This window comes from Haliotis rufescens, unplaced genomic scaffold (genome assembly GCF_023055435.1).
Source record: "Haliotis rufescens isolate VD_foot unplaced genomic scaffold, xgHalRufe1.0.p SCAF_6, whole genome shotgun sequence".
In the NCBI taxonomy this organism is placed as follows: Eukaryota; Metazoa; Mollusca; class Gastropoda; order Lepetellida; family Haliotidae; genus Haliotis; species Haliotis rufescens.
The window spans coordinates 11,613,586-11,629,334 of NW_025964334.1; the positions used below are offsets into that span (position 1 = coordinate 11,613,586).

Below are 15,749 nucleotides of genomic sequence, written 5' to 3' on the forward strand. Positions count from 1 at the left end.
ACCCTTGCTGCCTGGCAACAAGATGACATGCCTCACACGCAACTGATCCCGTTGAATTCTATTCACAATTTGAACCTATGAATATGGAAATCATTGAAAACCTAATAACTCCCTCTGGTTCATCATGAGAGCGACACACCTGTCATAAGGAGACTCCGATTTGACAATTTGGGAAACAACAAACATTTTTACCTCAAATGTTAAATTTCAGTGAAGCATATACTAGTTAGGCTTCGACTGATAAACGGGAATTTATTATTATTATTATTGTTATTATAATAATTATTATTATCATTATTATTATTTTTAATTTTTTTTATAAAGTGGCATATGTACCGCAACGTCACAATGAAAGAATAAAGATATTGACATATGGATTTCAACTTCATTTAGAATGACTCATTGATCCATGCTTGACAACTGTCAACAGCAAAGGTATTTACAGTTCGCTTTCAAACGGACAGAACACGTACACCAGCTAGAAAGGACCGACCGTGTGTTGTCCAATTTAATGGTCAATTGGCGTTAAGACTTTTATTTGAATTCAAAACTCGGCGACATAATGATGTATGCACTGACGACTTTGTTAATATTAGTAGTACACGGTGTTCATGGTCAGAACTGTGGACATTGTACAGTCACCAAGCATACAGCGTTAGATGACCACATAAGTCCCTCATACCAACTCTGGACAAGAACCAATTCTCTGACAGTAGCAGAATGCGGTGCAGGCTGCTACATGGATGTAGGATGTCGTTCCTTCATCTACAAAGGTGCAACGACAACGTGTATTGGATACGCCAGCAGCATGTCGACACCAACGAGGATGGGTGCTGTCGCTGAGGTTGGTGCAAGAGCGTATCTGATGTGTACAGGTATAGTCGATTTTGATTCTCCGTTCCCATAATCTGAAGGGTGTCATTTTTTAAGGTCAAAACGGGGGGCACGGGGGGCCCAGTCGTTCTGCATATTTCGCCTAAAATGTTTGACAAAGTTACATATTTCGCAAAGGATACTTTCAGGTCTTTTCTGATTGTGAAACATCGCCCAAACGCACCATTTGGTAATTTATTGACATTTAAAACGGATTTTTCGAAATCGTCAAGAAATAAGCATGGATAAAAAGCTGCTTGCACTTCTCACGTGGTTTTCAGGGAAATAGAGGGTAGGGGTGTTAGGTCTAAACAGGTTGTAAACAGTCTGCTGTTCCTTGACTGTGAATATTTTCGAAATGCCAGGACCAGACACTGCAACTTGAAATTTCTCCATCGGACTATAGAGGCTGGACAATCTTTAATGTCCACAGCAGCACAATTTCACGTCTTTGGGAAAAATAAATGGTATAGGACCACAAGATATCACAATTGCAGCTCGGGACATGTTCGTCCGGGTCATCCATCTACGTCTATGCCTAGTCTGCGTTGGGACAACACGTCATCGTCTTCGTGAATTTGGACTTCCATTCTGAAGGCCGTATTGCGGTGCTATTCTACGACGTGAGCCACGCGTTTACGATGGTGTGTAAACGTTCAAGCATGGAATCTGAATAACTGGCGTAAAGTTTGGTAGAGTGATGAATCTCGTTTTTTACTGCATCTTCGAGATAGCCGAACCTGTGTCTACAGACGTAGAAATGAATTTTTTACTCAAAATGATGCTGTCGACTTTGATAGATTCATAGGTGGCAGTGTCATGATGTGGGCGGCAGTATCCTACACCCGTTGAACCAACCTGGTCTGCATGCAAGGCAACTTTCCAACATTAAATTACCGAGATGAAATTCTCCAACGAAGCTTGCTTCCAGTTTTTTACCCTCAACGAGAGAATTTTCAGCAAGACAAGGCCCGACCACAGAATCCGAAAATTACTGTGCTTCCATGGCCTTCCGAATCGCCCAAAATAAACCAAATTGGACATCTATTGGATGAACCCGATTGCGGTAAGCGACGTCAACCGCCTCAAACGCTTCAGCTTTTTCGCAAGGCATTGCACGATGTATGGGCACGGATACCATTGGATCGAATTCAGCGACACAGTCAGTCAATGGGCAGGCGTTGCAGAACACTGATACGGGCCAATGGTGGTCATATTAAATACTGACGTTAACGCTGCCATATCACGTTGTGTGAACGTTTGTGTGACAGTCAGATTCGACAACAGACATTATGCCTTTCATCATGATTGTAACGTTTGACATTCATAGATATTTGCCTCGGTCTAGAAATATCACTTGAATTAAGACGACGAATGTTACCTTTTTTACCTGTGCGTTTCTTTTTTGTTCGTTTTTTGTTGTTATTTTTTTTTAGGGGGGAGAGATTATGTTTTTGAAACCACGCACTGTTTGGACATTTCAGGGATACCAGATCATGTAAATATCCTTTATAGTCCTGAGAGATGATTTTGGCACACTTTTTTGTCATATTGAGGGTCTAGGTCACAGCCTGAAAACAATGTTTGGTGATCAGTGTTATAGCCATCATATATCCGCACCCGATGTTTTGGCTGTCATCAGGACATTATCGATGTTGTTTAAATCATTATGTACGTGTTGTTTGCGACCTATCTAACCCGGAAGCCAAATATTAGGGTTTCTACTCTATATTGTTATCATATATATGCCATATTCGATACCTTTGCCATCATGAGGCAAAGCCTTTTTGTCTGTCATTCGGCTACTCTCGATGTTGTTGCCTCTATATAAATGTCCAACTAGATCAATGCACTTCATGTCAGCATCCCCCATTGGTAACTGAGGTTCTGGTTTGAAATTCGTCTTCGCCATGGTATCTGTTTGCATAGTTACTTCGACCTTCCATCAGCCATCATTCTATATGATATTACATATTTGTTGTTCAACGCAGCGTGGAGTTAGTGAGTGAGTTGGGTTTAACGCCGCTTTTAACAGTATTCCAGTTATATCATGGCGTGCCAGCTAAATGTGGGAGGAAATTCCGAAGTGATGCTGGTCTTAGACGTTTACCACTTCAGTGAAACCCATGAGCACTGGAATGGTACAGACAAACCTAGATAACATAGTCGGGGCGAACCAGGATTCGAACCCATGATCATAGGTTTCTGGCGTGCCCAAGAGATGCATTTCTGCACAGCGAATTGCGGCGTTTTAGACAACATGGCCAGTCGTATGTAATAATTACATTTTTTTAAATTATTGTCAGCGTCGCTGTCGATTGGCCATTCCTGTTCGAATAACGATGAATGCAGCGTGACCAATTCTATGTGTAACAACGGAGCCTGTGACTGTGACGCTTCTCATTACTACGACATCCACAACAATGAATGCACCGGTAGTATCGACCCTTTTCATAGAATGAGCTCATTGTTGTGTACAATCCATGATCCATTCAGCCCTAAACAAAAGGCGTGACCTCCTCCGTGGTCCAGAATTAGAGCGTCCGCCCGGAGAGCGGAAGGTCCGGAGTTCGATTCCCGGCCGCGTCATACCAAAAGACGTTAAAAGATGGAACTTGTTGTTACCCTGTCTGGCGCTCGGCATTAAGGGGCTAAAACAAGAACTGGTCGGCTCGGAGTCAGTGCACTGTGTCTGAGTGGGATATTCATGTTGAACTGCGGCATGGGCTAGCACTATAAATCGGCATCAGTCCGGACTAGTACAAGCTGCCACACACACGTGCATGCACGTCGCTATATAAGTGAAATAATCTTGGACGCGACGTTAAACCCCATTTCACCTCACCTCACCTCACCTCACCTAAACAAAAGGTGTATCTAGTTTGATAATTTGGTTTACGGATCCCCCCTTTTGTGGTATGACGTACATGGGGCGGAATATAACCTTGTATAACTTTTTAAGTATTTTGATCATCGCTCTAACGGTTTTGCCAAAAACGTATATTTCTAAAGCTTGGAATAGAAAGGTATAAGGGTATATTTATGTTTAACATCATATGAGTCAGGAATTATGGATTAAAGAAACCAAGAAGATTTTTTTTGTAATTTCAATATATTTTAATTCGATCATCGATCCAATTGTTTTCAAACAGTTGTGTGTTAATCATCGTACATATCCGTTCTAAATTTCTTTTAAGAAATTCACCGATTATGTCATTCCACATTCACTCACTGTGTTTTTTTCAGTGACCAACTTACTAGCCAGCCCATGTGCTGTAGACTCGGATTGCCCTGTGACGGACTCTATTTGTGACAATGCCACCTCTCTCTGTGCTTGTAATCATAGCACCATTTACAACCAAACTGTGAACCAGTGCGTCGAATGTAAGTACTGGGCCTCATTGATTGCATTCATTCCAACTCTGTGTCTGTTATCTATCATCGGTCCTGCCCCATCACTGAAGCATAATTAGCCTTAATTGGAAGCACAATAAGCACGTGTGGTGTTTCCTTAGACAAGTGACTTAGTTCGAAATATGCCTCTGTTCACCCTGCAGTAAATTGATATCCGGTTGGATGAGATGGTTAGTAACTGTTAACCTTCCTGCACCTCCCAGGCAGCTTGGGTTGTGAGTGAGTGAGTGAGTGAGTTGGGTTTAACGCCGCTTTTAACAGTATTCCAGTTATATCACGGCGTGTCAGCTTAATGTGGGAGGAAAGCCCGAAGTGATGCAGGTCTCAGACGTTTACCACTTCGGTGAAACCCACGAGCACGGGTATGGTGCTGACAAACATAGAAACATAATCGGGGCGAACCGAGATTCGAACCCACAATCATAGGTTTCTGGCGTGCCCAAGGGAGGCAACTCTGCACAGCGAATCGCGGCGCCTTAGACGACTGGGCCACCCGTGCCCCCGCTTGGGTTGTGTACTACCTAGGGAGCTGAAAATTTAAATCGAGTGCACACTGATCCATTAACCGGGGTAATACATCGGGGTGTAGGGTTTTCAGTATGCCCTGTGTGGTGTGGAAATATAGCGCAATATAAATCAGTATGATATGTTAACGTTTACTACAGTTGTACAGACTGCCAGTGGCATGCAATTGTTCCGTAAGACCACAGTCAGCAATATTTAACATGACGGCCTGCACATAATCAAATCTGACCAGACAAACCAGTGTCTGAAAACCTTTATCAACGACCCACGTCCTGGGGACATAATAATATGATTTTGATCTGAACTAGATAAAGTCAATATTACCACAATATTCCAGCCGTGTAACGGTGGACTGTAAATAAATCGTTTCTGGACAAGACAAACGAGTGACTGACAATGATCTATGCTACCGGGGCACAATGACACGCAATCCGCTAAATTCACCAAACCTGGCCACCGGATCAATTTTGGTGACCTCTTCCCTCAATCACAGCTTAGTGCATGCGTGTCGTTTATATCCTTGAATGACGAATGTATCATGTAAATACTCATTACGGTATACGCTGTCATTATGGTGTCAATAATGCTACATGACTTTCCGGTATTATCAATAACATTATGCCATCATCGTAGCTTCACACCGGCTAGGACAATCCTGCAGTGGAGCTTCAGAATGCACCGTCAGTAACGCCATCTGCAACACCGGCCTCTGTGCCTGCAAGTACGGCTACACCTATGACACGACAACAAAGGAGTGCCGACAATGTGAGTAATCAAATTATTGAAAATCAATATTATTTAGGAAATCTTTGATTGGCTTTAGAAATTAGAAAATGATGTGGTTGTTTGTTGGTTGGTTGGTTGGTTAACGCCGCACTCAGCAATACTCTGGCTAAACGACGGCGGGCTGTAAATAATCGAGTCTGGACCAGATACTCCAATGATATCATGAGCATCGATCCACTCAATTGGGACATCGTGACATGCTATCAACCAAGACAGGGAGCCTGACTACCCGTTCGCGTTATTCGTCTCTTACGACAAGTATGGGTAACGACAGACTCAGACCAGACTAAATAAATAATAATTAAATTAACCGTTGCTGAAGACCTATTCTAACCCGGATCTTTTTTGTCTCAACATAGTCTTTTGTCATATTCATATTCACTATTGCTTTTTACCACTTGTAAGGTTGGGACTCGACCATGTATGATTCAAAAGAATGATAACATAAAAATTATATCGACACGTTCCTGAGCCCAAATGAATATTTAGCTCACCTGACTTAAAGTCAAGTAAGCTTATGTCATGGTCTGCTTGTCAACACCAGCCATATTGAAATACAACTATTAACAAGATAATATTGATCCAGAGGATCAACACGGCGCGAAGAATTTTGCAGCATTGATGCGTGTATCTATAATGTCATAACGAAAACAAACATATCATGATCATGAATCAAAATTACTAGAAGTACGAGAAAGCTGCTTTCTTATTGGCTAATGTCGACTTCCAGTTCGTCATTTCATTGGTCGGTCACAGTTCAGGAAAGGTCGTTCTGACGTGACCTATAATGGGATGTTCTCAGCGGTAGAGCGAGAACTTTGATCTGATTTTAATGATATAGAGGTCATCTAAACGTTGCCTAATCCTGTTATGTTTATTTAAAGGGCTTATTGCTTATTGTTAAGCAAGTTTCTCCGCAGCCTTTGTATTATACAACTACCCGCCGACTCGTCTCGCATCAAAACACAGGGCTGTGTTCTTGCGGGCAAATGACCACGGAGAACGCTGATCACTTTGTCGGATTAACGAGATTCATAAATGAGTGATTTCAGCGATTCGTTGCAAAAGCTATTAAGTTAACACATTTTTGTTCTACAGTGGTAAAGTTTTTTTTACTTTTTTGCATAATTAATCTTTTTAAAGTAATAGATTGTTGTAATATCATTTTATAAATGAACGAGATCAGTGACGACATGCATATATTGTTAAAAATTGAAATCCACAACGTTGTGACTGCGTATTTTTTGTATATTACCATGAACAAACCATACATTGTACATCTCTATGAGAGTTACCTCCCTAATGCTCAGCGCACTGTGTTTTTTCCTCCTGACACGTCAGTTAATCAGGCTGTCCCATAATGCTTTTACCTCATCACACGGAAACTGGGTTATTGGACATTGGCACAACGTGTGTAGTCAGTTGCAGGGCTCAATTTTCGATTTTCGCTATTTTATGGTCATTACTCGGCTATTATTGTTTAACATCTAATGGATTTTGGTACATTTGTGGTCTCAATATATATATATTCCGTGTTTTGCAACATTATAAATTTGACCCTGACTTGATCTTTGCACATCCACCTAACATGAAAGCTGAAACTTTATATGACTGTTCCTAAGTCATTATGTTCTAAATATAATTAATTTTAGTTCCATTTTTGAATATTGCCATTGTTTAGTTCGTTGTGTAATTTCTAAAAAAAATTACCAAAATGTTAGATGTTGACCTTGTTCTTTACCATGTTTACCTCACCCCTTTCGCTGGAAATGAGGAAACTGAACTTTGTCACATATAGTGACATCATACGTCGTTCAAATCAGTAGAGCTTGTATTTATGCAGACAGTATTTGAATATCAACATTTTTGCCAAGGGGTTGTTCTTGTGACCTTATAAGCTGTAGACTACATATCCAGGTGAGCTATAGTGCCCTGGCGCTAATTTATAATTCTACCTTATTTGTGATGAAACTCACCTTGAATCAAGGACTTGCTCATATTAAAAAAAAGGACGGTGATGAAGATGAAACGACGGAAATATCAAATATTTTATATATTTATTTCAAATTGAAAGAACAGTCAAAGTGTGACCTTAAATATACTAATATTATTTTCAGCACTAGATGACACGTGCAGCTCTACATCCGGTTGTTCAGTGGCCAACTCATTCTGCCGCAGCGGCAGCTGTGTCTGTGATGTCGGATACTCCTTTAAAAGAACAGAAAACCAATGCGACCGATGTAAGTTTGTTTGTTTGTTTGTTTGTTTGTATGTTGTATTTATTTTGTTTATTATACATATATTATTTTTTTTATTTATATATATATTTATTTATTTTTATTTGTTGGGGGTGGGGGTGGGGTGGGGGGGGTGGGGGGGTGGGGGGGGAGTAATTCCTCGGAAATGTTTTTTACGCTTTGAGGTGAAATGTGGTTTAACATCGCGTCCAAGATTATTGCACTTATTTAGCGGCATACATACACGTGTGTGTGTGTGGCTGCTTGTACTAGTCCGGACTGATGCCGATTTATATGCCATCCCACGGAGATCCCATGCCGCATTTTAACATGAATACCACATTCAGACACAGTATACTGACTCCGAGCCGACCAGTCCTTGTTTTAGCCACTTAATGCCGTGTGCCTGACAGGGTAACAACACCTTTTAACGTCTTTTTGTATGACGCGGCCGGGGATCGAACCCCGGACCTTCCGCTCTCCGGGCTGACGCTCTACAACTAGGCCACGGAGGCGGTCTTTACGCCTTGATATATCCATATGTTCTAGTGTAGTGGCATTAAGGCGTAAAACGGCATGTAAGCTAAAGATGACAGGAAGACCAAAGAGACGGAGGTGTTAAACAGATGACACGCCACGGGCATTCCGTTTGATGATTGGTTCATTCATATAATTTTCCCAGCTATTTTGCCCTTTACGCCAAATGGAATCTGTTTCGGCGGGTATTTAAGACTTGTTATTCTCTTGCATTGATGTTTTATATCTACGCTCTGTGACACGGCTCACTGCGTGTCATCGTTCCTCGACCACGTTGTACGTAGATCATATTATCAATCACTGGTTTGTCAAGTCAATACTACTTCACTCCTTTCAAGCCGTTCTCATATACTGGGTGCTGTGTTGACAATTAAGTAGCAATGAAGCAATTAAACTTTGATCGCCGACGCCACATTTTGCTTGGACATCCCAGGGATCTGTATATCTCCTTTATAGCCCTGGGCAGATTTGTCGTTATGTTGCTTCCGTCAAAGATGGTATTAAACATTCCTTTGGAATGTTCTTAAAATATTTGTCAATGATATTGCGGATCAAATTCACTTTCAAGGACATACATTAAAAAAGGTATTACGCTCGCGATAACTTGAGAAGTATTTACTGCAGGTCAATGACACATGGTACTGGTCATCCTCAGTGCGGTGCCCAGATATAAAAGGTCATTAGTGACAAAAGGTCATTAGTGACCAAAACGTGAGGTCAAAATTACAGTGAAGGGCATTCATCAATGATGTTTGCCTATTTGACGAAGATTTATGTAGTTAGAGGAAAGGGACTTTATTAAGGTAGGGAGAAGCATAGGTTTAATTTTTTCAAGGTACGGAATTTGACATTATTATATTTTAAAACCGGAAGTGATGTCATTAAAGTGGCAGTGCTTATAACTTTGTTATTAAAGTAATTAGAGGCACCGTTTGGCGGCATTCATTAAAATGCGGAGATGGGGCAGGTTCTGTTTTGTATGTGATGGACTTTACTAGACGGCACTAGACATAAAAAGTTGATCATGCCCATTGGTGTCCATTTGTTAACGAGTTTCGAATACAATTTTCAAGCTTTAAAAAAGCAGCCATACTGAAAAACAGATATAGCTAATACTTAGACCTGATTGTTCCAAATGCATTAATGTGGGGTCATAATATGTTCAGACAGCAGTGAGCCTGACCACATATGTTCGGGTTCTTTCTTTGTTTTTGTTTGGTTTTGGGTTGGTTTTTTTTTGGGGGGGGCGACATTTTTTATTGTTTGGCTTTCGTAAATGACCCGATATATATTTATCAAGTATTGTATCAATGACGTACAGTCTGCACAGTTTACGGGGATAGCTACGCTGGTCACGTTGACGTTGGCGTTGGCGGATGCAACCTCATCTCTGTTACGATGTCAACTGCTGAAGATTGCTGGAAGACATGTACCTCTCAGACGGGGATGCTGTGCAAGAACGTTGAGTACAACGGAGCATCTGGGTCCTGTATTTTGTGTGATAAAGCCTGGTTTGAACTCAGCTCAGGAAGTCGGCTGTATTCAGATCCAGGATGGTCGACCTACTTCAGAAACTGTGGCGACTGTAAGTTGGAAAATAGTGATGTTTCAGACTGTTGAAAATTGTCTGCAACAAAAAATAATTTGTTCCCTGGTGTATTTTAGAAACAAATATTTAGGCTCATATTTAGGCACATGTGCTTTTGCAACTGTAGCTGAAAATATATCTAGTTGGTGTCTGTGTACTCATTCACTCACTCATTCACTCGGGCGGGGACCTCCGAAGTAACTGGGAAGCGTTTTTTAACCTAAGGCTTGTCGCAAGAGCCGAGTAGAATGGGGATCGGGGGCCAGGCTCTGTAACCTGTCGTCGTAGCATGATGGCGTGGGTTTGCAGTCACAGGTTTCGTTGGTAACGATTCGATTTCTTACAGACCGCGATCACACAGAGCCGATGCTTTATTTATTCACTCACGACCCGTGAAGACCCGGGATAGAATACATGTAGGTCTTCAGCAACCCATGCTTGCCATAAAAGGCGACTATGCTTGTCGCAAGAGACGATTAACGGGATCGGGTGGTCAGGCTCACTGACTTGGTTGATGCATGTCATCGTATCCCAATTTCGAGGATCGATGTTCATGATGTCAATCACTGGATTGTCTGGTCTAGACTCAATTATTCACAGACCGCCGTTACATGTCTGGAATATTGCTGAGTACGGCGTTAAACAACAAACAAACACACAAACAACAGCACCAAACCCGTGCTCGTGGGTTTAACCAGCATGAAGACGTGCATCACGGGTTTTCCTTTCACATCAAGCTGATATAACTGGAATACTGTTCAAAACGGCATTAAAAGCAATTCACTCACTCATTCACTCATACAACAGTAATAGCTGAAAAATGTTCAAAAGTGGCCATCACCAAACTCGCTATCATTCCAGCAACCACAGTATTAGGGAAACTATGCAGCAGTAACACCGATTGCTCTGCGGCCAACGTCATCTGTAAAAGTGAAACCTGTGTGTGTGCCGTCGGATACTCCTTCAACGTCGCAACTAACGGATGTGTGCAGCGTGAGTATGTTTACAATATGACAAAGAGGTTCTTTCTGTAAATCTTTCAGAAACAAGCATGGTATCGCGTAAGCCTGGTCAAGCTTTGTTTTGTGCTACGCCACTCTCAGCAATATTCTTATCCCAAAACGAACAAGACCAATTTTTGACAACCTTAGTACCTGGTCGATTGTTCATGTTTTGATTTGTGTGTTGAAACATGATATGAACTGATCTAACCATGACGTATGAAGTATCTTAAGTTGATATGTGGAGGCTAATAGCAGGCAGGTAGGGGAGGGGATCGTACAGGGTTGGTTGGTTGGTTGGTTGGTTGTTTTACGCCGCACTCAGCAATATTCCAGCTATATGACGGCGGTCTGTAAATAACCGAGTCTGGACCAGGCAATCCAGTGATTGATAACATGAGCATCGATCCACGCAATTGGGATACGATGACATGCATCAACCAAGTCAGCGAGCCTGACCACCCGATCCCGTTAGTCGCCGACAAGCATAGTCGCCTTTTACGGCAAGCATGGGTTGCTGAAGACCTATTCTACCCCGGATCTTTACGGGTCAGGGTGACAGGGATGATATGGGGCAGATTGCAGGGTTCAGTTGTTGGTAATAAACATAAAACATGTATTCTCTGGGAGGTGACAGGTAGGTTGCATGTCGGTATAAAACAGCCAGCTCACAATAAGCATTGACGGTTTATTCATTGTTGTGCTGTAGAGAGGCGAGTGTGAACTAAATAGTGTAATGTGCAACTTGCCACATTTGAGGAATTTACGTTGCTTTTAAAATTAGCAACATGATCCCTTTCCATTTTCATTTGAAATCTCAGCCAAAAACAGAGTCGATTGTACAATTCCGACTATATCATGAGCATATGTCTTTGACTCACTGTGCAACTAATAATGATATCAGATGTTCGCGAAAAGGTATGGGTATCCTGCCTCGACGGTGGCACAGGTCAAAAACACATGCAGAGGCCAGTCAAATGTTCACCTGAAAAGACACATCAGAGACAGTCTATTAAACCAATATATAAAGCAAAACAAAAATATAACCGATCCTTGCTGATGTGTGTCGAACACATTTATCGTTGCATCAATAGCATTGAATTAAGGATGAAGAACACGTAAAATCATATATTCCCGGAGTAAAGAGAGAATTGATCTGAACAGATGTAAAATACAGACTGAGGACAAAAATGCAAACTCAATTGAATAGAGGGTAAATTGGGTTTAGGTAAAGTTGAGGTAAGATTTTATTACATACCGGTTACAAACGTCCTAAAGGCAGTTCGCATACAAGTTACGGGCATGCTACAGGTAGGTCACTAAGGCAGGCTATTGGCAGGCACAAGACGTGACAGGTTTCAAGCCGGTTACATACTTGCTATAGGCAGGCTAACAAGAGTATAATACGGTAGGGTAATTAACGAGCAAATACAAACAAACCTCGGTTTGGGGTAGAGTGGATAGTTGATATTTTAGGGAGTGGTATATGAGAGTGCCAACCCCCTCTCTCCTGAATCCAGAATCTTATTTGCTCCCGCCTGCTTCACGAATACTTCTCAACACAAATATCTCTTTGAAGTTAAATTGGTAAAAGAATAATTAAAATATATAACGGATTGTTTTATAAATGTTGAATATGTACCAAATACGATTTTATTTGCGTCCCGCGAACTGCACTGCTTGGTCCCGAATGTTCTCTAAATAGACTCGACCCGTGAAGATCAGGGATAGAATAGGTCTTCAGCAACCCGTGTATGAGGCGACTAACGGGATCGGGTGGTCAGACTCGCTGACTTGATTGATGCATGCCATCGTATCTCAATTGCGTGGATTGATTCTCATGATGTCAATCACTGGATTGTCTGTTCCAGACTCGAATATTTACAGACCGCCGTCATGAAGCTGGAATATGGCTCAGTGTGGCGTTAAACAACAAACAAACAAACAAATCACCAAAGAGATAAAGTGGTAAAGTGAAAGACCTGCGTCACTGTGGGTTTTGATTCCACACGACGTAACCTGAATACATCGGTTGCAGACCCAACTCACTCACTCCCTTTTGCAACCAAAGATGTGAATGTTAGGTGGCCTAGACTTTCAAAATGAGCGTAACAAGTATTTCACATCCTATTTCAGTGTGTTCTGCCTACAGTGACACCTATGTTGGTCACTCAGGCGTCAGAGTGGACAGTTGCAACATCGCCAGTACGACTACAACGACTGCTCAAGCATGCTGGGAGCGATGCACAGCTGAGACAGGAACACGTTGTAAGATTGCTCAGTACAGGGCAGGTGATGAAGATTGCATTCTGTGCGACAAAGGATGGTTTGAAATCCTCCCTGATGACAGGATGTATGACGAGGATGGATGGACCACCTATTTTAGGAACTGTGAATGAATATGTTGTGTCAAAGAAAAGATAAGATGTTTCAAACTCATTAAAATCCTATCTTTTTCCTCGGACACTATACGGCTCCACTGAAGATTTAAGGACATTCTTCCAACCAATATTCCAGGGTTATCAGCAGGAAGTCTATTTATTTATTTGTTGGTTTCTTGGTCAACGAGTCACTCAGTAATGTTACAGCTATATAATGGCGTCCTGTAATCGAGATTGGACCAGACAATCCAGTGATTGATACTCTGTGCAACGATCATCGCCATCGATGATGTCACGCAATCAACCAAGTCACCGAGACAGACCACCTCATCCATTGATATCTCCCAATACGAAATGCAAGATTGCTGCGGACCAATTCCGAGGTGTTCATTTTCGGTGACTAAGATATTACTATTGTCGAATTATATGTGATCGGTTTGAGTACAATTTGTACCTTATACAATTAGCCGACATTAGATCGTATGCCAGTTACTTTGTTTGTGATATAAATATTTTGGTTGACATATTTTTGTTGTATATACATTTTCCTCACGTAGAGTGGAAGGTCGGGCCGCGTTGTACCAAAAGACGTTAAAATACAGATGGTAACACAGTATACATCCAAGGGCACCATGCCCGGCTCAACAATTCAGATAAAACAAGACTAGAGACTTGCTACCCCACCACTCCCGATCTATCCACCAACTTATAGTTGCCTGAGTTTATACCTTGATCATAATGTATTCTTTCTTTCGTTAATAATGTGGTACGCCCAATTTGCCAATCGAAAAGAATTCTGTGATAGTTTTGCAAATTTGAAAACATTGGGGTGTATGGATGAGTAATTTGGCAAATACAGCCGTCTTAACTCCATATATTTTGGACGCATTATTTAAACGTGGTAATCGTCCTCTATATCAGTTTCACAAAATGAACATAGACGCTGCTCTGGCTGTAATTTGGTTTCAAGTCATCTCCCCTTTTCAGTCATGAAAATATGTGAACTGAGCCTAAAACGTGTAAGAGTGAGTGAGTGACTTTAGATTTAAAGTCACATCGGCAATATTTCAGCCATATAGTGACTAAATCAAGTTATACAGTAATAATACATTCACATAGATATTAAAATCTGTCGACAAAGGACAGTAAAAGCACTAGTCTATCACAGATATAGATTTAAAACTGCATGTTATCATAAAAATGTGACTACTCTGAACAATACATTATAAAAATGGGCTAGAGATCACCAGCAACCAAAGTTAGGACACCATACTAGGGACCATGGGGACTTACGGTACATCTGCTTCCTGCATGGTACCCCAGCAGGATTTAGACCATCCCTCTGGCAAAACGTGTTAGAGCTACTCGGAATTCTACAAGATCAAAACCGACAGACGGTTCGCATTCGGCAAGATCTGTGATACAGTCGTCACAGAAACAAAGCTTGACCTTATTTCCACGGCTCTAATAGTTTAGCACGTGCATTGCTCCGTTTCATCAAATCGTTGAAATCATTTGATAGAAGAAATGATGATAAATTTGACCTCCATTACTATCGCGGAATAGTTTTGTGAAAGTGCTATATTTAAAGTAGGAGAATGTCCGAAACTCGCTATTGGTTTCGCACGTGAAGCAGGTTGTCGGCCTAACGGCCCCCTACCCGCTTCACGTGCGAGACCAATGGCGAGTTTTCGGACATTCTCTTTCATATACAATCAACAGTACACATGCGCCTTTATTGGACTTTAGACCTTGAACCGCTAATCCGACCTCCTACAGACTTGTTTCTCTATCTAGTCCAGTCGTCTAAGGCGCCGCGATTCGGTGTGCAGAGTTGCGTCCCTTGGGCACGCCAGAAACCTATGATCGTGGGTTCGAATCCCGGTTCGCCCCATTTATGTTTCTAGGTTTGTCAGCACCATACCCGTGCTCGTGGGTTTTACCGAAGTCGTAAACGTCTTAGACCTGCATCGCTTAACTCCCACATTAAGCTGACACGCCGCGATATAACTGGAATAATGTTAAAAGTGGCATTAAACCCAACTCACTCACTCACTCACTCACTCACTCACTCAACCAATCTCTCTACATCATACGACTCAAATGTCTTGGATTTCGGAGGACACTCCTCAATATTTGAATACCTTAAAGCTGAAAGTTGACATTTCAAAGTACATGGAAAGAACAATTCATGCGTTACAGCTTCCCAAACAAACCGTAGTTAAGATTTTGAACTCTCATAAAAACACATGCTCCCCTGCACCTTCCTTCGGGGGCATCTCAAAACAGGATAGGAAATTAAAGTTAGATTCCTTTGATAAGAATGTTGTCAGGGACGTGATTCGGCGGTTAACACGAGGTTTTTGTTCAATTTACCAAGTATACTTTCCTGGCTATAATGATGGTT

General features: G+C 41.6%; 1 protein-coding gene across 1 annotated transcript; it reads left to right on the top strand.

Annotated features, from left to right (window-relative positions):
• The first annotated feature begins 349 nt into the window (after window positions 1-349).
• Window positions 350-13,829, top strand: LOC124120125 (prion-like-(Q/N-rich) domain-bearing protein 25). Its single transcript, XM_046482876.2, has 8 exons — window positions 350-875; window positions 3,180-3,308; window positions 4,120-4,257; window positions 5,446-5,577; window positions 7,716-7,838; window positions 9,694-9,957; window positions 10,822-10,953; window positions 13,098-13,829. The coding sequence occupies exons 1-8, from the start codon at window positions 563-565 to the stop codon at window positions 13,358-13,360; spliced, it is 1,494 nt and encodes a 497-aa protein (XP_046338832.2). The 5' UTR covers window positions 350-562; the 3' UTR covers window positions 13,361-13,829.
• The last annotated feature ends 1,920 nt before the right edge of the window (window positions 13,830-15,749 follow it).

What these genes read in the sequence shown, in the direction of transcription:
- LOC124120125 (XM_046482876.2), top strand. Translation starts at nt 563, where the DNA reads ATGATGTATGCACTGACGACTTTGTTAATATTAGTAGTACACGGTGTT. An exon ending in AGCGTATCTGATGTGTACAG is followed by an intron (nt 876 to 3,179) that starts GTATAGTCGATT and finishes AATTATTGTCAG; the next exon opens with CGTCGCTGTCGATTGGCCAT. An exon ending in AACTAACGGATGTGTGCAGC is followed by an intron (nt 10,954 to 13,097) that starts GTGAGTATGTTT and finishes ATCCTATTTCAG; the next exon opens with TGTGTTCTGCCTACAGTGAC.